General features: G+C 41.9%; 1 protein-coding gene across 1 annotated transcript; it reads left to right on the top strand.

Annotated features, from left to right (window-relative positions):
• Positions 1–3,332: 3,332 nt before the first annotated feature.
• On the top strand, positions 3,333–7,688 carry LOC138880391 (uncharacterized). Its single transcript, XM_070160464.1, has 5 exons — positions 3,333–4,228; positions 4,923–5,085; positions 5,574–6,089; positions 7,013–7,260; positions 7,454–7,688. The coding sequence occupies exons 1-5, from the start codon at positions 3,333–3,335 to the stop codon at positions 7,686–7,688; spliced, it is 2,058 nt and encodes a 685-aa protein (XP_070016565.1).
• Positions 7,689–24,541: the final 16,853 nt, after the last annotated feature.

Here is a 24,541-nt window from a genome sequence, read left to right as displayed (position 1 = left end):
TGGAGGGCGGCCTTTCAGCATAGTACCCATGATTATTGCGGAGATATACCGAGCCCTGGACAATTGTCAGCGAAGGGCCAGTCATTTTGAGGGATGCAATTTATTACTTCAACTCTGGCTCATGGAGCACCTCCAGAAGGGAGAATACCGGCAGGAAGTCCTGCGCAGAGACTGGGATGATCACATTGCCTTCCACCAGCCAAGGCGTATGAACTATATGCCTAACATGTTCGCTCAGCCAGAGGACGCCGGAGGATGGGTAGAGCTGTTTGAGAATCTGAAGGAGGACCAGGTACAGTGGATGGTTGAGTGGTTCCCTATGGAAGAATTCATTATTCGATCCCGAGATGCGCCATTCCTCATACTCATTGGTCTAAGGGGAACTTACCCTTATGTCCCCCTCCGGGCCATGAGGCAGGCTGGAAGAAAGCAAATCATACCAAGGGTCTACAAAATGAGTAACTTTAGGGCTGATTTCCAAGACGATGATAGCCCTCACAAATGCCAAGCTTAGCACCTATGGCATTGCAAGATCGTCTTAGGGAGAGAATCTATTGAGCCGGACAGGTATCATGTCGGATATGTGCCCCATTATTCGGGTTGGTTGGAAGATAATCACAACGGTATGGGTCAGCCCGGGTTCATTCACGGACACAGAATCATCGATGAGAAAGCTGAAGCACGAGTTAAGTACAATCAACTGCGCAAGAGAATTCGAGAGTGTGAAAATGAGCACCGGGAAATACAGGAAGCCCACCAGAAGCTGATCGACGAATGGAAGGATATGGCTGTCAACGCCAACAAGCGGTTAGGGTATCTGGAGCGAGGTCTAGTAGAATTGGAAGGAAAGTTCTTGAAGAGGATCGAAGACTGCCAGAATGCCGAGGGAAATACGGGCGGGCATTTGGCCCGAGCCTACTTACTGCTAGGATTGCGCGAGCTGGTGCAGCTGTACGAGGGAGGCAAGAATACCGAATCTGGGGAAGGTCCTTCTGGGACCAAGTAGTAGAACTTTTATTTTCTGATTTCATAATGTAATAAGGCCACTGGCCATTGGTGATATTTTATTATTCAGTTGTTTTAAGACTCGTCTTGTTTTTATCAATAAAATGAGGCATTTAGCATTATAAGTTCTCCAAATTTAATTTGTCGTTGGGCCTACCTCGGGCACAACGAGGCACCCAAATTAGGAAACGACTTATATTCCTGCACGAAGTGTTTAAATATCGCAATATTTTCTTTCTCAGAATCCGCACTAACTTTTCACCTTTTTGTTTTTCTTTTATTTTTATTCCCCTCCCCAAAGGTTAGTTCGTGCATTCTGGCATCATCATCATACAGTACGAGATCCAAGGGCCCTCCACCTCCTCCTTTTCCAAGTCTGACCAGAAACAGGAACAAAAGCAAAATGGGAGATGCAAATGCTAGAAAGGAAATTGAGGAGACTTCTCAGAATACTCCAATTACCAAGGGAACTGCTGCTCATCTTGAGCAGACATTGCTGAAATTTCAGGAGGAATTGGACCAAGTCCGGAACTTGGCAAGCCTATCAATCACTCTTGCCGCTCCTGATGTTAATGCCCAGAACCCCGCACCTCCACAGAACACCCCACAACCACAAGTACAACCCGCTCACACCCAAGCCTACAACACATGAAATAACACTCCACTGCTCATTCCTGAATCGCAAAACACCACAAACTACCACCTCCTCAACACTCATGTCTTCATGGACACTATACCCCACTACACCCAGCCAATTTCAGGCGCATCTGACTCAGACGATAAAGACTCCCTTATCAGGAATTTGGCCGCTGAACTCAAGAAGTTAACTAGCCGGTTCCAGGGTGTCGAAGGTAGCAAAGGCGTTGAGGGGTTTAACTACGAAGATCTTTATGTTCAGCCAGATGTTGAACTCCCAGAGGGGTACAAACCTCCCAAGTTGTAGATGTCTGACGGTACAGGTGATACCAGGGTCCATCTAAGAATGTATTGTGATAAGCTGGTAGGAGTTGGAAGGGACGAGAAGATCCGCATGAAGCTGTTCATGAGGAGCCTGAAAGGTGATGTCTTATCTTGGTACATCACCCAAGATTCAAAGAAATGGACAAGTTGGGTGAGCATGGCATGCGATTTTATGGACCGATTCAGGTTCAACACAGAGAACGCACCAGATGTGTTCTACATTTAGAATCTGAAGAAGAAACCCACAGAAACCTTTCACGAGTATTCTACTCGTTGGAGGTCAGAAGATGCTAAGGTCAGGCCAGCCTTAGAGGCAGAGCAAATGAACAGGTTTTTTGTCCGGGCTCAGGATCCGCAATACTATGAAAGGCTGATGCTGATAGAGGGTCAGAAATTCTCTAACATCATCAAGTTGGGAGAAAGGATCAAAGAAGGTATCAAAAATGGTATGGTCACTAATCTTGAAGTATTACAGGCCACCAACAGGGCCTTACAGTCCGGTGGCACGGCAAAGAAAAAGGACATGAATTCTGTAATGGTTGCGCAAAGAACCAAATCCCCTATGAAATACCAAACATACCCCTCAACTCCACTCACATATCAACCTTCCCCAAATTACCAAGAACCCTCACCCACATACCAAATTCCACCACCCGCCTACCCAATCACCTCCACCACCCACATATCAACCCACTTCACCAAGATATTCCCAGCCCTCACCTGTGTACCAAGCATATAACTCTCAACCTTCTCATTACCCATCACCACCTGCTCGCCAAAACTTTCCTCGACCCAGACCAAATTTCGACTGCAGACCTCCCAAACAATATACCGCCATTGCTGAACCAATTGACCAACTATATGAAAGACTCAAAGCAGCCGGTTATGTTACCCTTATACCATCCATAACTCCAGAAAATCCCTCCCAATGGGTCAACCCGAACAAAACCTGCGCATACCATTTCGGAATGAAAGGCCATACCATCGACGAGTGTCGCTTGTTGAAAGACAAGATTCAGACCTTGATTGACAATAAGATCATTATAGCAAAGGAGCCCGTTCCCAATGTCCGTAACAACCATCTTCTTGATCACAAGGGTGGAGGCATTCATATGATCGAGATTGAGGATGATTGGGACCCCAAAGGGTCAATCGGGTTGATTGCTAAAGGAGATGAGCCTAAGAAGCCAACAGTCACCCTCAACCCCATTGTTGTTCAGATCCAGCCTTCTGAGGGCGATTAGATAAATGTGTTTGTACCACTCGAGTTCGAAGCGCCTCATGGAAAGGCGCCGAGGCCAATTGAGGTTGAGTTTGGGATCCTAAAAGCACCTGCACCGTTTGAAGTTGTTGTGTTACCCCCGAGGATGCCTATTCCAGTTTCCATGATAGAAGTAATGTCATTCAATTCAAATGTCATACCTTGGGATTACACAGCAAAAGCTAGGAGAAAAGGGAAGACACATACTGGAGAAGCAATCGCCGCACATGGCATGACCAGAACCGACAAGATATACACTCCAGAACATTTAGTTGAGTCCAGTAAACAAGCCTCTGGACGGTCTGTCGAAACTGGACCCGATAACCTTTGGAGAAAGATACAGTCCAAAGAATACTTGGTCGTTGAGCAACTGAACAAAACACCAGCGCATATTTCCATCCTGGCTCTTTTGCAAATCTCTGAGGCACATAAAAATGACTTGATGAAAATATTGAGTGAAGCTTATGTTCCCAGCAACATAACGGGAGGCGAAAAGGCGAATATGGTAGGACAAGTGCTGGAAAGCCACAAGATCACCTTCCACGAGGACGAGTTACCACCAGAAGGACTGAGTCACAACAAGGAGTTGCATATCACCATGCAATGCGAAGATTATTTCATCACCAGAATCTTGGTTAACGGGGGATCCATCCTTAACATTTGTCCACTAATAACTCTCAGGACATTGGGGAAAGGTTTGCACGAGATCAAAGATGGAGCTATCAATGTTAAAGCTTTCGATGGGTCCCAAAGATCCACCATTGGGGAAATTAGCCTGTGCTTGCAGATGGGACCTACCTGGTTCGATGTGGACTTTCAAGTTATAGACGTCCCGGCATCCTACAATTTATTGTTGGGACGACCCTGGATCCACGCCGCTGGGGCTGTGGTATCAACCTTGCACCAAGCTGTAAAATTTGAATGGAATCACCAAGAAGTGATCATTCATGGTGACGGTAGCAACCCTATATACAGTCGCCCAAACCATCCCGATGATCGGAGGTAGGAGAAGAATATGCGGAGAAACATACCACCACATCGAGCGAGTCAACGTTGTAGACAAGGATAAATGGTGGGATAACAAGATTGAAAGTATCTTGAATTAGTATGGGTACGAACCTGGAAAAGGACTCGGCAAAAACCTCCAGGGAATCCCCAAGCCCATCAAACTGAAGAAACAAGGTACCACATTTGGTTTGGGGTATGAGTACACTTGGGAGGAGTTCAATCACTGGTCACAACCATGGCGCGGCCCCTACAATCCACTGGAACATCTGATACCTCGCCTGAAGCAGACTTTTTAGCCAGCAGATACTATATATGGGACCAAGGAAGATGAAGCATTGGCAGCCATGAAGAATCTGTTTCTAGAAGACGATAATATGGACTGATGTGTTATTTTCAAGGAGGAAGGGGAGGAAGGCCCTTCTGTATAAGCTGTGAACCGAGGAGAACGCTTCAGCAATTGGTCAATCAGAACCACCAGGGCCCGGAAAGCTTCGGGGTAGCAAGGCTAAACAAAAGCACCATGCATCATATTTTTACTTTTTACTAGCTGATTTTATTTCCGCATTATCTTTAATTTTGAAAAAAAAAAGCTCTAATCTTCAAAACAATTATGAATTCAGTCAAAGCAAATCAGTCTATTATATATCTCGCTCTTATTATTTTCTATCATTTAATTTACTTTACACAGCATTACTATTACTTGCCTTGACAATAAACCAGCGATTGTGACTTGCAACGAGACAAAGCAACAAATGGATATGGATTCAGAAGAGGATGATATACCAGAAGAGGTCATCAGAGAGGTTGAGAATTTTGAGAATAGGCCTAAGTCTAACTTGGACGAAACTGAGGTCATTAATTTGGGAGATACAGAGAATGTCAAAGAAACGCGCATCAATGTTCACCTGTCGCCATCAGAAAAGAAAGAGTACACAGAGTTCCTAAAGGAATATGAAGACATATTCGCCTGGTCATATGATGATATGACTGGTCTCAGTACATCCATTGTAGCTCACAAACTGCCAACAGATCCAACATGTCCGCCGGTAAAGCAGAAGCTCAGGAAATTCAAACCCGACATGAGTTTGAAAATCAAATAAGAGGTTACCAAGCAAGTCAAAGCCAAAGTTCTCAGGGTAGTAGAGTATCCGACATGGTTAGCCAACATTGTGCTAGTGCCAAAAAAGGATGGAAAGGTTAGAGTCTGTGTCGACTACCGGGATCTTAACCGACCAGCCCCAAAGACGACTTCCCCTTACCAAACATACACATTCTAATTGTCAACTGCGCCAAGCATGAGTTGCAGTCTTTTGTTGATTGTTTCGCTGGATATCATCAGATATGGATGGATGAGGAAGATGCAGAGAAAACGGCATTCATCATACCATGGGGAATGTACTGTTACAAAATGATGCCATTCGGTTTGAAGAACGCTGTTGCCACCTATATGAAAGCCATGACTACCATCTTTCACGACATGATACACAAGGAGATCGAGGTATATATGGATGATGTCATCATCAAATCCAATAAAGTCAAGGATCACATGGAAGACCTAAGAAAGTTCTTCAACAGACTGAGGAGCTACAATCTGAAACTGAACCCCGCCAAGTGTGCATTCGGGGTTCCTGCTGGAAAATTATTGGGATTCATCGTAAGTCGTAGAGGAATAGAACTAGATCCATCAAAGGTCAAAGCTATCCAAGAATTGCCACCGCCAAAGAACAAGAATGACGTGATGAGTTTCCTGGGGAGGCTCAACTATATCAGCTGGTTCATAGATCAGTCCACGGTCATTTGTGAACCTATCTTCAAAATGTTGAAAAGGACGTTGCTACCAAATGGACCAACGACTGTCAGAAAGCTTTTGACAGAATTAAGGAATACCTGTCAACGCCACCGGTCTTGGTTCCGCCTGAGCAAGGAAGACCCCTATTGCTTTACCTTGCGGTATTAGATGGAGCGTTCGGTTGTGTTCTGGGACAACATGATGAAACAGGGAGAAAGGAGCAAGCCATCTACTATCTCAATAAGAAGTTCACACCATATGAGGCCCGGTATTCCCTTTTGGAACGCACCTGTTGTGCTCTGACTTGGGTAGCGCAGAAGTTGAGACATTATTTTTGTGCCTACACAACTTATCTCATATCCAGAATGGACCCTCTAAAGAATATCTTCCAGAAGCACATGCCCGCTGGCAAGCTCGCCAAATGGCAGATCCTGTTAAGTGAGTTCGACATTGTTTACGTAACCCAAAAAGCAATCAAAGGGCAAGCATTGGCGGATCATCTTGCCGAGAATCCCGTGGACGGAGAATACGAGCCCCTAAAAACGTATTTCCCCGATGAAGAGGTATCTTTCATAGGAGAAGATATTGTAGAGTCCTATGATGGTTGGAGGTTGTTTTTCGACGGAGCAACAAATTTCAAAGGAATTGGCATAGGAGCAGTCCTAGTGTCAGAAACAGGTCAGCATTACCCGGTATCCGCCAAGCTCAGGTTCCCCTGCACCAATAATATGGCCGAGTATGAAGCCTGTATCTTGGGGCTCAAAATGGCCATTGACATGAATGTTCAAGAGTTGTTAGTGATCGGGGATTCGGACTTGCTCATACATCAGGTTCGAGAAGAGTGGGCAACCAAGAACTCTAAAATACTCCCTTACTTGCATCACATACAGGAGTTAAGGAAAAGGTTCATAAAGACAGAGTTCTAGCACGTCCCCAGAATCCAGAACGAGTTTGCTGACGCATTAGCTACTTTATCGTCCATGATCCAGCATCCAGATACAAATTTCATTGATCCCATCCCATTAAAGATTCATGATCAGCCAGCTTATTGTGCCCACATTGAGGAAAAAGCAGATGGAAAACCATGGTTCCATGACATCAAGGAATACTTGACAATAGGGGAATATCCAGAACTTGCCAACGCTACTCAAAAGCGCACACTGCGTAGGTTATCCAGCAACTTCTTTCACAGTGGAGGAATCCTGTATAGGAGGACTCCCGACTTGGGTTTACTAAGGTGTCTCGAGGCAAAGGAAGCATCCAAGTTATTGGACGAAGTGCATGCAGGGACCTGCGGGCCGCACGTGAATGGTTTTGTCTTAGCGAAGAAGATACTCCGGGCAGGATATTTTTGGATGACTATGGAAACAGACTGTATCAAATATGTTCGGAAATGCCATCGCTGTCAGATACATGCCGATATGATAAAGGTGCCTCCAAACGAGCTCACAGCAACGAGTTCACCATGGCCATTCGCCGCTTGGGGAATGGATGTTATTGGACCTAACGAGCCTGCCACATCAAACGGACATAGATTCCAACTGGAAGGGTCCGTACATGGTTCACCGGCTTCTGACCGGAGGAGCCCTTATTCTTGCAGAGATGGAAGGAGAAGTCTGGACGAAGCCAATCAATTCAGATGCAGTAAAACGTTACTATGTGTAATCTTCATACTTTCCTTATGGGATGTAATTTGAACTACGCCTGACCTGATTCCCATTTAAGAGGGGATACGTAGGCAGCCCTATGGGTTCGGTCACAATTTAATGAAAATTCCTTTTCCCCCACCATTGGAACTGGGGCAGAATTTTGAGGAGGACCCTCAAAATTCCGAAGTTGATTTTAGTCCATGTATCGCCAAGAGCGCCGGCCCAGTAAACTGGGGCAGAATTTTGAGGAGGACCCTCAAAATTCCAGAGCGAAAGAGGTTGCAATGTCTTGAACCACGTCACAGTCATTGGTTCATCTAAAAGAAAAATATTTTCGATTATATATTTGCGTTATATTTACTAAATCATGCATAACTATTATCTGAATTGTTGTTGTTTAGTGACGCTACCCCTATGACACACAACGTTAAGAGACCGGGGAAGACGAACTAACCTTTTCCTCTTACAAAACTCACAATTTTTCTTTGGACGCAGGCAGTCGATTCACAATATCATTAGATATATTTATGCCTCATACTTTCTCAAGAATACAACTTCTCAGAATCATCACTTGCCCGCAATTGCTATCCGTACACAATCTCCCTAGCAATCATATCGTCGTAATCGGCTATCATCTAAGAGATCTTACTACTAATCGTCCTTTTACATTTCTCTGCATTGCATACAGCTACTTACCTGCCTTTCGAGACTAAGCTCTGTCTCCATCTGCATTTTGCATAAGGCTACTTATCTGCCTTTCGAGGTTAAGCTCTACCTCCATCCTGCATAAGGCTACTTATCTGCCTTTCGAGACTAAACTCTGTCTCCATATGCATTTTTGCATAAGGCTACTTATCTGCCTTTCAAGGTTAAGCTCTACCTCCACCATGCATAAGGCTACTTATCTGCCTTTCGAGGTTAAGCTCTACCTCCAACCTACATAAGGCTACTTATCTACCTTCCGAGACTAAGCATTGTCTCCATCCTGCATTGCATAAGGCTACTTATCTTCCTTTTGAGGTCAAGTTCTACCTCCATTCTACATAAGGCTACTCATATGCCTTTCGAGACTAAAATCTGTCTCCATCTCGCATGGCTGAAACATCGCCACTTTATTTTTCGAACGGCTGAAATATCGCCACCTGCATTTAAATTCTCGCTTTGGCTGAAAGATCGCCACCCTTTGCATTCATTTGGCTGAAATATTGCCACCTTCTCATGGGCTGAAAGATCGCCACCCTTTGCATTCACTTGGTTGAAAGATTGTCACCTTCTCATGGGCTGAAAGATCGCCAACTTATTCAAAGGCTTCATAGTTCGGAGGCACTATCGGCATAGCCCAAGAACACCATTTCATGGCATGCGAATCTTTAGTTTTATGCTCTTCATGGCCCAGGACATCATAGTCTGAGGACGTCATCCTAACCGTCCAAAGACAGCATTCATGGTCCAATGGGAACTTGCATCATGTTTAAATTATGCACAATACACGCTACATTGCTCACTTGTAGGTACACCTGATAATGAACTACCGTCTCAGCAGGAGCGATCCCGCTCCGGTCCTCCGCAGCCTATTCGACTCCAAACACCTTTTCAAATCTAATCATTTCATCCGTCTTTTCGAATCTCCATCGACACACTCTGTTAATGGTTCCTGAACTACATATGGCCTGATTCCTATAAAATCAGGGATATGTAGGAAGCTCGGAAGCCAGGGCTCGGTTGAAACTCTTTTCAATCACTGATCCGGTCAAAATTGGTCATCTTGTCTTTACCCGACAACTCTTTCATCCTCCTCGGGTAAAGAGGGACAGTTTTTGATACCCAATTTTTCCCGTTATATTTTCAAAATGACATATATGTGCATATATAAGCATCCTAAAGAGTTTTGGCATTTTTAATGATTTTTAAACCAATTTATAGCCTATTCTTTACACTATAAAATCCAATAATTATTCCCAAAGCTTGCCATTTTGGAGGATAATTTATTTCATTCTCATATTTACATCAAAATATAGCTAACATGATTTTTGCATATTTTTACAAATTTGTTTGTTATTTTTTAAAACTAAATTGCATATAATTGCAATACTAGCCTCTTTAAGATTTTATAGCATTTTATAATTATATAAATTGATCCCAGTATTTTAAATTAATATTTATATACTATTTACTGATTCAGTACTTTTAATTTAATTTCAAAATTATTTTTTACTATTTTTATAAAATAAAAGGAAAAAACTGGCTATTTAATATATAGCCCTAACTCGTTTCAATTGTAGCCCCATTTACCTTTCAGTTGTAGCCTTAATTAACCCCAATCTTAACCCCCAATTGGACCAAAATCCCCGATCTAATTTCCCAAATAACCCGACCTATAGCCCATTTATCTTTACCCGCCCGGATTCCTTTTAATCCAGGCCGTTGATCAAATCCTTTTGATCAACAGCCACGATTACCCCTTTCCTTTTAAACTCACCTAACTCAACCCTAATCCCTCATTTCTCTCTGATAGCCGCCTTTGGATACTCTCCTCTCTCAACTCTCTCTCGAAGGGTCCTGAAACCCTAGCCTCTCTCACCCATCTCCGACCATAACCTCACCGGAATCCATGGCTTCCCAGGCCATGAATTGCCTGTACCAACCTTCTTTCACCCTTAAACCATGGGTGTTCGAGATTTCGAGGTCTGACCTCGATGGCGTCCGTTCAAATCCTCTACAGATCTGTGGTTTTATGGCCTCTCCGGCCTTGCTCTGGCGAGTTCAAGATTTAGGAGCCTATCTTTGGCCATTGACATGAATGTTTAAGAGTTGCTAGTGATCGGGGATTCGGACTTGCTCATACATCAGGTTCGAGAAGAGTGGGCAACCAAGAACTCTAAAATACTCCCTTACTTGCATCACATACAGGAGTTAAGGAAAAGGTTCATAAAGACAGAGTTCTAGCACGTCCCCAGAATCCAGAACGAGTTTGCTGACGCATTAGCTACTTTATCGTCCATGATCCAGCATCCAGATACAAATTTCATTGATACCATCCCATTAAAGATTCATGATCAGCCAGCTTATTGTGCCCACATTGAGGAAAAAGCGGATGGAAAACCATGGTTCCATGACATCAAGGAGTACTTGACAATAGGGGAATATCAAGAACTTGCCAACGCTACTCAAAAGCGCACACTGCGTAGGTTATCCAGCAACTTCTTTCACAGTGGAGGAATCCTGTATAGGAGGACTCCCGACTTGGGTTTACTAAGGTGTCTCGAGGCAAAGGAAGCATCCAAGTTATTGGACGAAGTGCATGCAGGGACCTGCGGGCCGCACATGAATGGTTTTGTCTTAGCGAAGAAGATACTCCGGGCAGGATATTTTTGGATGACTATGGAAACAGACTGTATCAAATATGTTCGGAAATGCCATCGCTGTCAGATACATGCCGATATGATAAAGGTGCCTCCAAACGAGCTCACAGCAACGAGTTCACCATGGCCATTTGCCGCTTGGGGAATGGATGTTATTGGACCTAACGAGCCTGCCACATCAAACGGACATAGATTCCAACTGGAAGGGTCCGTACATGGTTCACCGGATTCTGACCAGAGGAGCCCTTATTCTTGCAGAGATGGATGGAGAAGTTTGGCCGAAGCCAATCAATTCAGATGTAGTAAAACGTTACTATGTGTAATCTTCATACTTTCCTTATGGGATGTAATTTGAACTACGCCTGACCTGATTCCCATTTAAGAGGGGATACGTAGGCAGCCCTATGGGTTCGGTCACAATTTAATGAAAATTCCTTTTCCCCCGCCATTGGAACTAGGGCAGAATTTTGAGGAGGACCCTCAAACTTCCGAAGTTGATTTTAGTCCATGTATCGCCAAGAGCGCCGGCCCAGTAAACTGGGGCAGAATTTTGAGGAGGACCCTCAAAATTCCAGAGCGAACGAGGTTGCAATGTCTTGAACCACGTCACAGTCATTGGTTCATCTAAAAGAAAAATATTTTCGATTATATATTTGCGTTATATTTACTAAATCATGCATAACTATTATCTGAATTGTTGTTGTTTAGTGACGCTACCCCTATGACACACAACGTTAAGAGACCGGGGAAGACGAAGTAACCTTTTCCTCTTACAGAACTCACGATTTTTCTTTGGACGCAGGCAGTCGATTCACAATATCATTAGATATATTTATGCCTCATACTTTCTCAAGAATACAACTTCTCAGAATCATCACTTGCCCGCAATTGCTATCCGTACACAATCTCCCCAGCAATCATATCGTCGTAATCGGTTATCAGCTAAGAGATCTTACTACTAATCATCCTTTTACATTTCTCTGCATTGCATAAGGCTACTTACCTGCCTTTCGAGACTAAGCTCTGTCTCCATCTGCATTTTGCATAAGGCTACTTATCTGCCTTTCGAGGTTAAGCTCTACCTCCATCCTGCATAAGGCTACTTATCTGCCTTTCGAGACTAAACTCTGTCTCCATATGCATTTTTGCATAAGGCTACTTATCTGCCTTTCAAGGTTAATCTCTACCTCCACCATGCATAAGGCTACTTATCTGCCTTTCGAGGTTAAGCTCTACCTCCATCCTACATAAGGTTACTTATCTACCTTCCGAGACTAAGCATTGTCTCCATCCTGCATTGCATAAGGCTACTTATCTGCCTTTCGAGGTCAAGCTCTACCTCCATTCTACATAAGGCTACTCATCTGCCTTTCGAGCCTAAAATCTGTCTCCATCTCGCATGGCTGAAACATTGCCACTTTATTTTTCGAACGGCTGAAATATCTCCCCCTGCATTTAAATTCTTGCTTTGGCTGAAAGATCGCCACCCTTTGCATTCATTTGGCTGAAATATTGCCACCTTTTCATGGGCTGAAAGATCGCCACCCTTTGCATTCACTTGGTTGAAAGATTGTCACCTTCTCATGGGCTGAAAGATCGCCAACTTATTCAAAGGCATCATAGTTCGGAGGCACTATCGGTATAGCCCAAGAACACCATTTCATGGCATGCGAATCTTTAGTTTTATGATCTTCATGGCCCAGGACATCATAATCCGAGGACGTCATCCTAACCATCCAAAGACAGCATTCATGGTCCAATGGGAACTTGCATCATGTTTAAATTATGCACAATACACGCTACATTGCTCACTTGCAGGTACACCGGATAACGAACTACCGTCTCAGCAGGAGCGATCCCGCTCCGGTCCTCCGCAGCCTATTCGACTCCAAACACCTTTTCAAATCTAATCATTTCATCCGTCTTTTCGAATCTCCATCGACACACTCCGTCAATGGTTCCTGAACTACATATGGCCTGATTCCTGTAAAATCAGGGATATGTAGGAAGCTCAGAAGCCAGGGCTCGGTTGAAACTCTTTTCAATCACTGATCCGGTCAAAATTGGCCATCTTGTCTTTACCCGACAACTCTTTCATCCTCCTCGGGTAAAGAGGGGCAGTTTTTGATACCCAATTTTTCCCGTTATATTTTCAAAATGACATATATGTGCATATATAAGCACCCTAAAGAGTTTTGGCATTTTTAATGATTTTTAAACCAATTTATGGCCTATTCTTTACACCATAAAATCCAATAATTATTCCCAAAGCTTGCCATTTTGGAGGATAATTTATTTCATTCTCATATTTACATCAAAATATAGCTAACATGATTTTTGCATATTTTTACAAATTTGTTTGTTATTTTTTAAAACTAAATTGCATATAATTGTAATACTAGCCTCTTTAAGATTTTATAGCATTTTATAATTATATAAATTGATCCCAGTATTTTAAATTAATATTTATATACTATTTACTGATTCAGTACTTTTAATTTAATTTCAAAATTACTTTTTACTATTTTTATAAAATAAAAGGAAAAAACTGGCTATTTAATATATAGCCCTAATTTGTTTCAATTGTAGCCCCATTTACCTTTCAGTTTTAGCCTTAATTAACCCCAATCTTAACCCCCAATTGGACCAAAATCCCCGACCCAATTTCCCAAATAACCCGACCTATAGCCCATTTATCTTTACCCGCCCGGATTCCTTTTAATCCAGGCCGTTGATCAAATCCTTTTGATCAACAGCCACGATTACCCCTTTCCTTTTAAACTCACCTAACTCAACCCTAATCCCTCATTTCTCTCTGATAGCCGCCTTTGGATACTCTCCTCTCTCAAACTCTCTCTCGAAGGGTCCTGAAACCCTAGACTCTCTCACCCATCTCCGACCATAACCTCACCGGAATCCATGGCTTCCCAGGCCATGAATTGCCTGTACCAACCTTCTTTCACCCCTAAACCATGGGTGTTCGAGATTTCGAGGTCTGACCTCGATGGCGTCCGTTCAAATCCTCTACAGATCCGTGGTTTTATGGCCTCTCCGGCCTTGCTCCGGCGAGTTCAAGATTTAGGAGCCTATCTTTAGCCATCTCCGACTCAAGACCGGACTTTCTTCCAAGACTTCTTATTTCTAGGGTTTCTTTGAAACCCTAAAGCTATTCGAGGTTTTTCTCTAGTTGTTTTCTTAGATCTATGCTATATATGTGCTTTAATGGAGCTTTAAAACGTTTTCCCCAGTCTTTTCTTTCAAAATTCGTTTCTCTTTCATTTAGGGTTTCTGAAAAGTTTTAAGATGTTTTCTGACTTTTCTTCTTCTACTTTTCTTTGTGTGAATTTGTTTATGCTATGTTCTTATGTTCTCCTTTTCTAACTCGCGTGTTTTTTCTCCTGTGTTCCTGTGTTTGCTGTAGTATGCAAGTTCCTCTATCATGCTCTGGTTTCTATAGCATGCTTTTACATGTCTATCTTATATGTTCCTTTATTTTTACTGAGCTTTTAACCCTTGCCTTTACTGGATCTTTGCTTGAACTCTAAGTATGTTTCACCTACTGTTTTCCTAGGCTTATACTGCCTCTTCTCTTCTAAACTTATTTGAGTGACAAGCTTTACTTAAACGTGTTCCCTGTGTTTCAAATTAGTTTCTACATTCTATTTGCCTTGAGCCTGCTATTTTATTTGATTGTCTTCTCATAACTCTCTGAAGGAGACTACTGAGCCTGTTCTAGTTGTTGTCTTCTCATCTATGCATCTGATCTGAGTCAGAAACCCTAGTATTTGGGGTTTTTGGCAGGCTTGATTTCATGTTTGGACTAGGGTTCTATTCAGAACCCTTGACTCTTTCAGACTCATTCTGAGTCTACGAACTAAACCCTCTTTGTTATGACTCTGAATTTTTCTATACTAGTCTCTCTCTTTGTTTCACATGTTTGTATGTTTTATATATGATAAACTCTTCTTTCAAAAGGTCTTTTGCCAACTTGTGATTGATTCCGAATTCCTTTTTGTAAAGAGTGATTGAGTGTTACTGATTTTCTTAAATTAGACCTCTCTTCACCTTTCTTGGTTGGATTCATGCATACCAGACCTCAACTCCTGATTTTACTGGCTGTTGACTGATTGTCTTTCCTTATTTGCCCAAACCATGTACTAATGTTGTATTCTGGCCCGGACCCGGGCCTTAGTGGGCCTAACGGGCCGGGCCTCACGGTCCCGGGCTTCGTGGTCCCGGGCTCTGGCGGTACCGGGCCTGGCGGTCCCGGTCTTCGTGGGCTCAATGGGTGGAACCGGCCCGTGACGGGCCTAAGCCCACATGGTCCTGTGCTTAACGGGCCGGGCTCGTGGGCTTCGCGGGCCTAGCGGGTTTTTTTTTAAGGCAATTTCTTGTAGTATCATGGCTATATTAAAAATATATATGTAGTATATATGTATATCTAATTATTAAAGTGCTTGACGAAAAAGAAAATAACAAAACAATAGTAAAACACTAAATTGTCATGCATAATATATTTTCTTGTAGTATATTATATTGTATCTTATGTATATATATTCTCTTATATATTTTCTTGTAGTATATATATTGTAGATAATCACAATCATTACCACTTCTACCAATATCAGTAGTAATAGAAATCCGATTAGGTATATGAGTAAATAAATACCGCAAATATTGTTCATATTCATGTTTGAATTTATAAATATCACTCTTAACTGTTGCGCGAGGCCAACCTTTATAAGTAGGATTAAAAACTTTTCTAATATAATGAACCCAATTAGGATTAGAATGCAAAAGTATAAGGTAAGCACATAACAGTAATCATCTTTGCTAATTCTTCACGATCTCTATTTGGATCGTAATATAAAATACCTCCGGTGACAGTGTTAATTCCTGGTTGAACTAGATTTGAACCTGTACTAGGGTTAACCGCAGAATCTACACTTGTCCCCTCTAGTTGCGCTTTCATTTGAAAAAATCTAGCCTTATCTCTAGGGTGTGTTTTTATGTGCCTAGTCAAACTACCCGTGCCGCTACGGTCTCCAGTATATTTATGCACCATTAATTTCCCACAAGTTTTACACTTAGCCTTATTTTGTTCTCTTACTTGAGTAAAAAAATTCCAAACTAATGATGTTTCTAGGCGTTTAGCAGGTTCTCTATTAAAAGTAGGAGTTTCTACAGGTGGGTCGACCGGTGCATCAGTTGGGTTATTAAGAGGACTAGTAGGTGTATCATCTAAATCCGGTGCTTGGGTTTCATCATCATCCTCATTTTCCTCATTATTTTCTAAGATGGTTTCATTAGGATAAAGAGCATTCATAATTTCATCATCTAATCTTTCACCTGGTGCAACATTATGATAAAATTCACTATCGGTAAATTGAAAACAAGGGTGATCACTATCAAGAATTACGGAAGGAGGAGGACGTCTAGGTTGGCGACTACTTTCAACTTGCTTATCTTTTCTAGGTCGGGGAGCCGGGGGAAGGGTAGTTGGTTGGCCACTACTTTCACCGGTTTTATCTTTTCCTTTACCAAACATTTTTTTCAAAGTAAATGCCATATTAATTATAATTATGCAAACTAAACCACACAAAAATATATTCTAAAAACGTAAGAGTTGAAACGAGTTTACCGGATTGCCGAACAACTTCTTGAAAATTGAAAATCGTTGAACACTTGAAAACTTCAATTCAACAACTTCACAATTTTTCACGAAATTTCAACAATAAATTAAGTAATTGTAGTAGAGAGATTGAGAGAGATTGAGAGATATTGAGATATATTGATGAATTGGTGAATAAAAATGAAAGAATGAGGGGGTATTTATAGTTGAGAAATGGGGAAAAGTATAATTATATAAAGTTTGGGGTTAAAATAAAGTTTGGGGGCCAAATGACCATTTTTTAAACATAAAAACGGTCATATTTTCAGCCCAAACGCCTAGATTTTAAATATGGCCGTTGGAGAATTTTAAATTTTTTAAAAAAAAAAAAAAAATAGTCGTTGGGCCGGCCAGGCACGCCTGACGGTCCCGGGCTAAACGGTCCCGGGCTCGTGGGCTCAAACATGAAGACCGGCCCGTGACGGGCTTAGGAGGACCACCAGGGCAGGCCCACCCAGGACCGGCCAACCAGGCCCGTTAGGACTGCGGGCCTGGTCCGGTCCGGTTCAGGCCCGGCCCACCGAGCAGCCCTACCGTGTACTACTATACTCTTTCCTTAAATAAGTTTCTGTGTATTTACCCTTATTGTACTGCTTTGGAAAAGATTTTGAATCAAACACTTTCCTTAATTATTCTGCCCGTTTGAAATCAAAATGCCTTGACTGAAAGGAGATTATATGAGATTGATTGCAAAACTATTTTCTTACCTTTTCTTACTTGTTTTCTGCACTATAAAAGTGGACTACCCTTCTGCACTTGAACAGACTTCAAAAAATTGCACTCTTACACACACAGTAACAAATGTAACTCTGCTTTCTACTCTCTTCTTCTCCCCAATACACAGACTAGTTATGTTGTACTTCTACTTTTTGCCTTCTGAAATACTTTTGAGTTCTCTCTGAATCTTCGAAGTTTTCTACTGAAACCTGAGTTTGTTCCTGCTGTTTGCTTGCTGTGATTGCTCTGCTATTCTATTCTCTTACTTTGCAACTGGTATGTCCATCTTAGTTTAAATACTGCTCCTCCACTGTGTTTCTGCAACCTTGTTACTACTTTTACTATGTGAATTCCCTTTCCCTTTCCCCTTTGTGTGTGAGTTGGGTTCAGGGCATAACAGCACTCTAATATTGCTATCTATGATTCTGAACTGGGTTCCTTGAATCCCTAACTCGATCAATTCCCACTCCCCTTTACCCTTTTATGTGCTTGAGCCTTGGACTTAGGTCTGATAGTATCCTAATCACTATCCAGACCATGGTCTGACCTTCAAAGGTCTGCTACTAACTTGTTTAACCCATACAAGTGGTCAGGGGTGTGCCAGCCTGCACTTGTGGCTAGGCATGACCACCGTCTGTTATGGCTCCCCAATTTCCTTTTTACTTTGCACTTACTCCTAGCTATAAGTTTTGCCCCCCTCTTGCAAGCCATGCTTTGGGACCCCTAAGTTCCCTCTGAACGTAGATGCCTGAGGGTTGGCTCTTCCACACTGCACTAATTCTAATGGTATCCTGGGTGTAAGCAATGCCGGGAATCCTTGAGATTACTCGTAACTTTGAAACACTTTGGATAAAGAGAAGGATTTAGAAATCTGGATTCGGAATTGGTTAATCACATGTTATTAGACATTAAGATTGAATTAGGCTGCTCGGATCTAGTTGTTGGTCTTTGATGTATTTTTATCTTTTTCTGGTTTTTAATAATTTATATAAAACTCGGGGAGCATATTAAAAGGGTGTGGGAGGGGTTTTTCTTTCTTGCATCAAAAAGGGTAGAAATCATGCTTTAGGACTCTATTCTTTAGTTTTACTAGAAATCCTGCCTATAAGTCTGTGTAATATTTCTGATTCAAATCACATAGAAAGCATGCTTATAGGGTTTAACGTTCACATATAGAAATCATGCCTATAGGATATGCATAATCGTTAGGCAAAAACTCTGGGATTAATTAAACAAATTCTGGACAATCAATAATGTAGATACCATGCCTATAGGATTTGCGTCAAAATCGTTTGCCCGTTTTAAAAACTACAACAGCTGGCTAATTAGTTTTTAGATGCTTAATTCAGTAATGTTTTTTCTGAAACTCCAAGCCTTTTGATAATTCTCTCTTAAAAACAGTGTGCATTCGTCTTTAAAAGACCGAGTTCTTCAAGTTTTTGCATCTCTTTCTGAAATGGTTTCTCAAATGTCCTGCCTAAACATTTTTTTAACTCAAAATTCCCGAACCCGTCCTTTAATTAGTTCTGTAGCTTATTATTTTCCTTAGATATTTCTATCTCTGAAACCCTTTCACAACCATTACTGTGTTTTATTTTTACCGCAGTCTATACTTTTTTTCCAAAACTCCTCTGCATTAGACTACTTTTTCCTGAAACCTGGACCTTTTAAACAACTCGCATTAAAATACCTTAATTTTTGACAATTGTATCTGAGTTGCCTAATGCAGACTTTCTGTCTAAATATATGTGTTGAACCAGTCCGCTCGCCGCTTAATGTTTAACTTAAGACCAAATCAGTATATGCTAAGACATGTTAAACTAAGTGTTGTCTGATTTAAGGGGTTTATTTGAGCCTTATTTGTCTGTTTACTCATCCCTTTTATTTGATATTTGTTTTGATTGTCGAATTAGAATTTTGTCCTTTGAAACCCCATAAAGGCCCCATCCCTTTCTTCCCTCTTAGGATTAGAAGTCCTAATACCCCAGGACTGATAGGTTGGGACGGGTACTAGCATGCAATAAGTAAACGAGACTAATCGCACTTGAATACCTTAATGGGGTGGGAAGGGTAGAATATGGATATGATGACCGTTGCGCTAATATCATGTGTGACCCCTCTTCTGAGGAGTGATTGCTGAATATTGCATTGATGTAATCCATATTATCGATAAACCTAGGACCCCCTTCCCCTTTACTTGTTAATTGTTTTTAGCTTTCTTTTAAGACTAATTTTCTAAACTCTCTACTTTTTCAACTCTTAAACTTGTTTGCAAAGCTATGTGAAGCCCTTTACTTTGTTTTCTTACTTGTCTTCTTAAAGTCACGATTGTAGTATGGCCGGGAACCACACTAGTGGATCTTGAGGGGTGCCTAACACCTTCCCCTCGGGATAATTTCTAGACCTTACCCTAATTTCTGGTCTCGTCGATTCAGTTCTTCTAAAAGTGTCCTAATTCACTATAATCATTAGGTGGCGACTCTTCAAACTCCAAAACCCAATTCTGGAAAAGGAATAGAGTTGTCCTTCCCAATGTCGTATACCCGATTTCGACCCCAAATGCGGAGGAGAAAAAGGGGGCGTCAACAGATATCTCCCCTTCATCTTTATCTTTTATTCCGCATTTTTCTAGTCAGATATTGTAGTAGATTGGAATTCTGTATTAGAGGCTCATATTCGTGACACCGGGTCCTATTTGGGGATATGTTGCAGTATTTTGTTAAACTTCAGGCGTTCATCCGTTATTCCATGTTTCTATGCTCTAGAGGTATGTTGGGGACCCGTCTTATGTCTTGGAATTCAGCACGGTTCAATTGAATGAGGATCTGACTTATGATGTGGAGCCAGTGGCTATTTTGGGTCGTCAGGTTCGGAAATTGAGATCAAAGGACATAGCTTCGATGAAGGTGCAATGGAGAGGTCAGCCCGTGGAGGAGGCTACCTGGGAGACCGAGTAGGAGATGCGAAGCAGATACCCTCACCTATTTGAGACTTCAGGTATGTTTCTTGACTCGCTCGAGGACGAGCGTTTGTTTTAGTTGGGGAGGATGTGACGAACCGACCCGTCGTCTCATGTGTTACCGCCCCATTTCCTCCATATTATGCTTCTTCATGTTTCATTATCTGCATTTGGTAAGTTAGAGTTAATTCGGATTGAGTTTGGTAGGAAATGAGACACTTAGTCTCTTTAAAGAAGGATTGGTTTGGAAAAGTCAACCAAAAGTTGACTTATGAGTTAGAGGGCTCGGATGTGATTTCCGGTGATTCGGTTAGCTTCGGGGGATGATTTGTGACTTAGGAGCATGTTCGGAAGTAGTTTTGGAGGTTCGGTGTAGAAGTTAGCCTATTTTGGCGAAGTTTGTACTTTGGCAAATTCCAGTTGGTATGTGAGATTTTGATTCGGGGATCGAAATGGAATTCTAAGAGTTGCAATAGCTTCGTTAGGTGATTTGGGCAAAATTTCAATTGATTCGGAGGTGTTTTGGTTGGGTTTTTGATCGAATGCGACTTTCGGAAGATTTGGATAAACTTAGGCTTGAATTTGATAGAATTTGATGATTTTTGTGTTAACGGTGGTGTTTTGATGATTCGAGCAAGTTTGAATAAGGTATTGGAGCATATCTGTGTTTTTGGTTGAGGTCCCGGGGGCCTCGGGGTGATTTCGGATGGCCAACGGGGTGAATTTTGGATTTGTGTGATTGTTGAAGTTCTGATATCTGGTATTTCTGCATTTGCAGAAAAGGGACCGCAGAAGCGGTTCCGCAGATGCGGTATGGAGGTCGCAGGTGCGGTTTGAGGCCTCGAGGCAGTTTTCGCAGAAGCGGGCATTGGTCCGCAAATGCGGTCACTGTAGAAGCAGAATTGGACCACAGAAGAGGTCCTGGGCGAGTTAGTGAAATCCGCAAAAGCGATAGTCGCAGAAGCAGGTTGGACACCGCTGATGCGAAAATGACTGTTCACAGAAGGGTTTTTAAAGCTTATTTTGTTCCGCAAGTTCAAGCTTATTTCCTCCATTGTTGGACAATCTTGAGAGCTTTTGGACGAGGATTAAAGAGGGTTTCGACTGGGATTGATTGGAGGTGAGTCTTATGACCTAGAAACATCATTTACTTGTAGAATCAACACTTAAATTCATGAAAATTTGACTAAAAATGGAAGAACTAGGGCTTGACTTTTTGAATGAAAAATGGGGATTTGAGGAAGCATTTGAGCTCGGATTTTGGAGCTTTTGTTATGTATAGACTCGTGGAAAGATAAGGAACCTATTGGTGTAAAATTTTCTAGATTTCGAGAAGTGGGCCCAGGGCTCGGGTTTTGCAAATTTTGGGAATCTTGTTGTTTTTTGATTATTTTGATTGGGTTTTATTCCCTTAGTATATTGTGATGTATTGTTGTGGTTTTGGTCAGATTCGACGCGCGAGGAGGTCGATTTGAGAGGCAAAGGCATAGCAAGCTAGACTTTTGGCCGGCTTGAGGTGAGTAATAGATGTAAATGCTGCTCTGAGGGTTTAAAACCCCGGAAATTTCACATTGTAATGCTATATGGAGGCGAGACATGCACTCTATGGCGAGTGCGGGGTCGTTTGCTATTGGGGATTATGACTTGGTCCGTCCCGAGTGATGTTCTTATCGTATCTTTGAGTTGGAACTTTCTTGTTATCATCTTTACTTGAGATTATCCTTACATAGGATTGAATTATTATAATTGGGCTTTGTGCCGATTGTTCGAATCCTTCAGGGGTTGCTATCACTGTTTTCACCTTACTTGTCATATTATCTGATCTCAGTCCTAAGTTTTATTACTCTTTTGAAAACTAAGCTATCCTTCTAAGATTTGATAAACTTGAACAATATTTCATTGACATTTTGAGCTGAGAATTAATGCTTTAAAAAAATGCCCGAAAGCTTATGTGAATTTCTGGACTGAGCACGGATCGGGCTGCGCGCCGCAGCAGTATTATATTGATATTGAGGCCGAGAGCCTAGTTGATACCACGAGATGGATTGATATTGTGCTTGGGCTGTAGGAGCCCCTCCAGAGTCTGTACACACCCCCAATGAGCGTCGTCGACAATAAATAAATGGAGCGGGCTGCACGCCGCAGCGGGTAATAGAGTGTACCATTTCATGTGTTGCATTTTCTCATGCATTGGTTTCATTACCTGTTTATTTGTTGTTTAATTTCCAAATTCCTATATCATTGGTTTGTTTCTTTCTTAGCTATTGCTCTAAATTGCCAGTTATAGAATACTTTACGTATTTCCAGGATTTCTTACTCTCAGTCTTTATTTATGTTTATTACTCATTGGGTCGGAGTACTCACTTTACTCCCTGCACCTTACGTGTAGATCCAGGTGCTTCCCAGGCTGAGTGAGATTTGGTATAGCTGAGCAAAGCTGTTATCCGGGAGTATCGAAGTAGCTGCATGGCGTTCGCAGCCTTGGATCTCTCCCCTCCATCTTTAGCTTTTATTCCGCATTTTTCTAGTGAGACAATGTAGTAGATTGGAATTCTGTATTAGAGGCTCATATTCGTGACACAGCCTATTTGGGGCTATGTTGCAGTATTTTGTTAAACTTCCGCATATTTTATCAGTATTCCAAGACTTTCAATATAATGCCTTAGTATTTTCCCTGTGTTGTATCTATAATCTGTTTAAGTTCAGGAAAGTTTTGTGAAAAGGTCGGGCTTGCCTAGTAGTGTGTTGGCTGCCATCATGACTGGGGTTGGGGTCGTGACAGTTTTCTATCATAACCGCACCTGCGGTTGGGTCCCGCAGGTGCGTGGCCGCAGAAGCGGCACTTGCCATTGCAGAAGCGGAAATGGGTAGGTTCAGCAAGAGTTGCAGTAGGGATGATTTACCGAAGAAGTGATATCGCAGTTGCGTAAGTGGGGTCGTAGGTGCGAAAGGCTTAGTTTAAGTGAAATGTCGCAGGTGCGACCATTGTTCCCCAAAAGCGGACCGCAGGTGCGGTCCCATGACCGCATAAGTTGAATTAGCTGGGCAGAAACATAAAAATTCTTGCCTTCGCAAATTTGAACAATTTTTCCCCTTTTTTTCAAACGGGAAGAAGCCTTGGGGAGCATTTTTAAGGGGGATTTTCAGAGGAATTCATTAGGGTAAGGTCTTTGGTCCCTAAACTCGTTATTGGTGTGATTTTTATCATTTTAAGCATGAAAAATTAAGTAAATTCAGTGGTAATTCAAGGGTTAAGGCTTGACTAATTAGAGATCATTGAGTGATGATTTCAATTTCCAATTGAGGTCCGATTTTGGTACTTTTGGTATAATTGAACTCGTGAGAGCGTAAGGATTTTGGAAATATAAATTTTACCTAATTTTGAGACATGTGCCCGAGGGGAAGTTTTTTCCTTGCACGTGAGGTGACAAGTGCGTACTTGAGCTAATTATTGAAAATTCAATTTTCTTTAAGTAATTTCAATTATGTTCCTTTTTCCTGTTTTATACTACTTGCAATTTAAGCATGTTGTTAGTTTAGAAAAGCATGTTCAATTGAATTAATTGCTTACTTGCTTAAACTGCCTTAATTGCATTATGTAAAGCATGTTAGGTTAGAATTTCCTGTTTACTTGGTACGAAATTGAGCTTACTTGAGTACTCCTTATGTTGTTGCTACGTGTTTTATTTTGGGACTACGGGACGGCATCCCGGGAGATCCCCTACACGTATTTATGATTTGAGTTGAGGTGAGGGATACCGGGAGATCCCCAACACGCATATTGAGGATACCAAGAGATATTCAGGATACAAAGTGATCCCTAGCATATATTGAGGATACCGAGAGATCCTCGGAATACCGAGAGATATCTGGCGTGTATCGAGGGTACTAAGAGATCCTTGGGATACTGAGAGATCCCCGACTATTATCCTTGTGAAAAGTGGTATTTCCTTGTGATTGTTTCTGCCTCTGTTTCAGTTATTGAGTTCCTTACTTTCCCGTATTAAATTCTTATTGTTAGCTTTCAACTATATATCTTATCTTACTCTGTCATACTTTATATTTTTATTTTATCTCAGTAGGGCCCTGACCTTCCTCGTCACTACCCGGCCGAGGTTAGGCTTGGCACTTACTGAGTACCACTGTGGTGTACCCATGAC

This window comes from Nicotiana sylvestris, chromosome 10, assembly GCF_000393655.2.
Source record: "Nicotiana sylvestris chromosome 10, ASM39365v2, whole genome shotgun sequence".
In the NCBI taxonomy this organism is placed as follows: domain Eukaryota; kingdom Viridiplantae; phylum Streptophyta; class Magnoliopsida; order Solanales; family Solanaceae; genus Nicotiana; species Nicotiana sylvestris.
Note: the sequence above shows the minus strand (reverse complement) of the source record. Positions and strands in the feature narration are given on the sequence as shown.

Coding starts and splice junctions, on each gene's coding strand:
- LOC138880391 (XM_070160464.1), top strand. CDS start 3,333: ATGCCTATTCCAGTTTCCATGATAGAAGTAATGTCATTCAATTCAAAT. Junction 5,086..5,573: donor CTAACTTGGACGAAACTGAG/GTCATTAATTTG, acceptor GGATATCATCAG/ATATGGATGGATGAGGAAGA. Junction 7,261..7,453: donor CCCGACTTGGGTTTACTAAG/GTGTCTCGAGGC, acceptor GATATGATAAAG/GTGCCTCCAAACGAGCTCAC.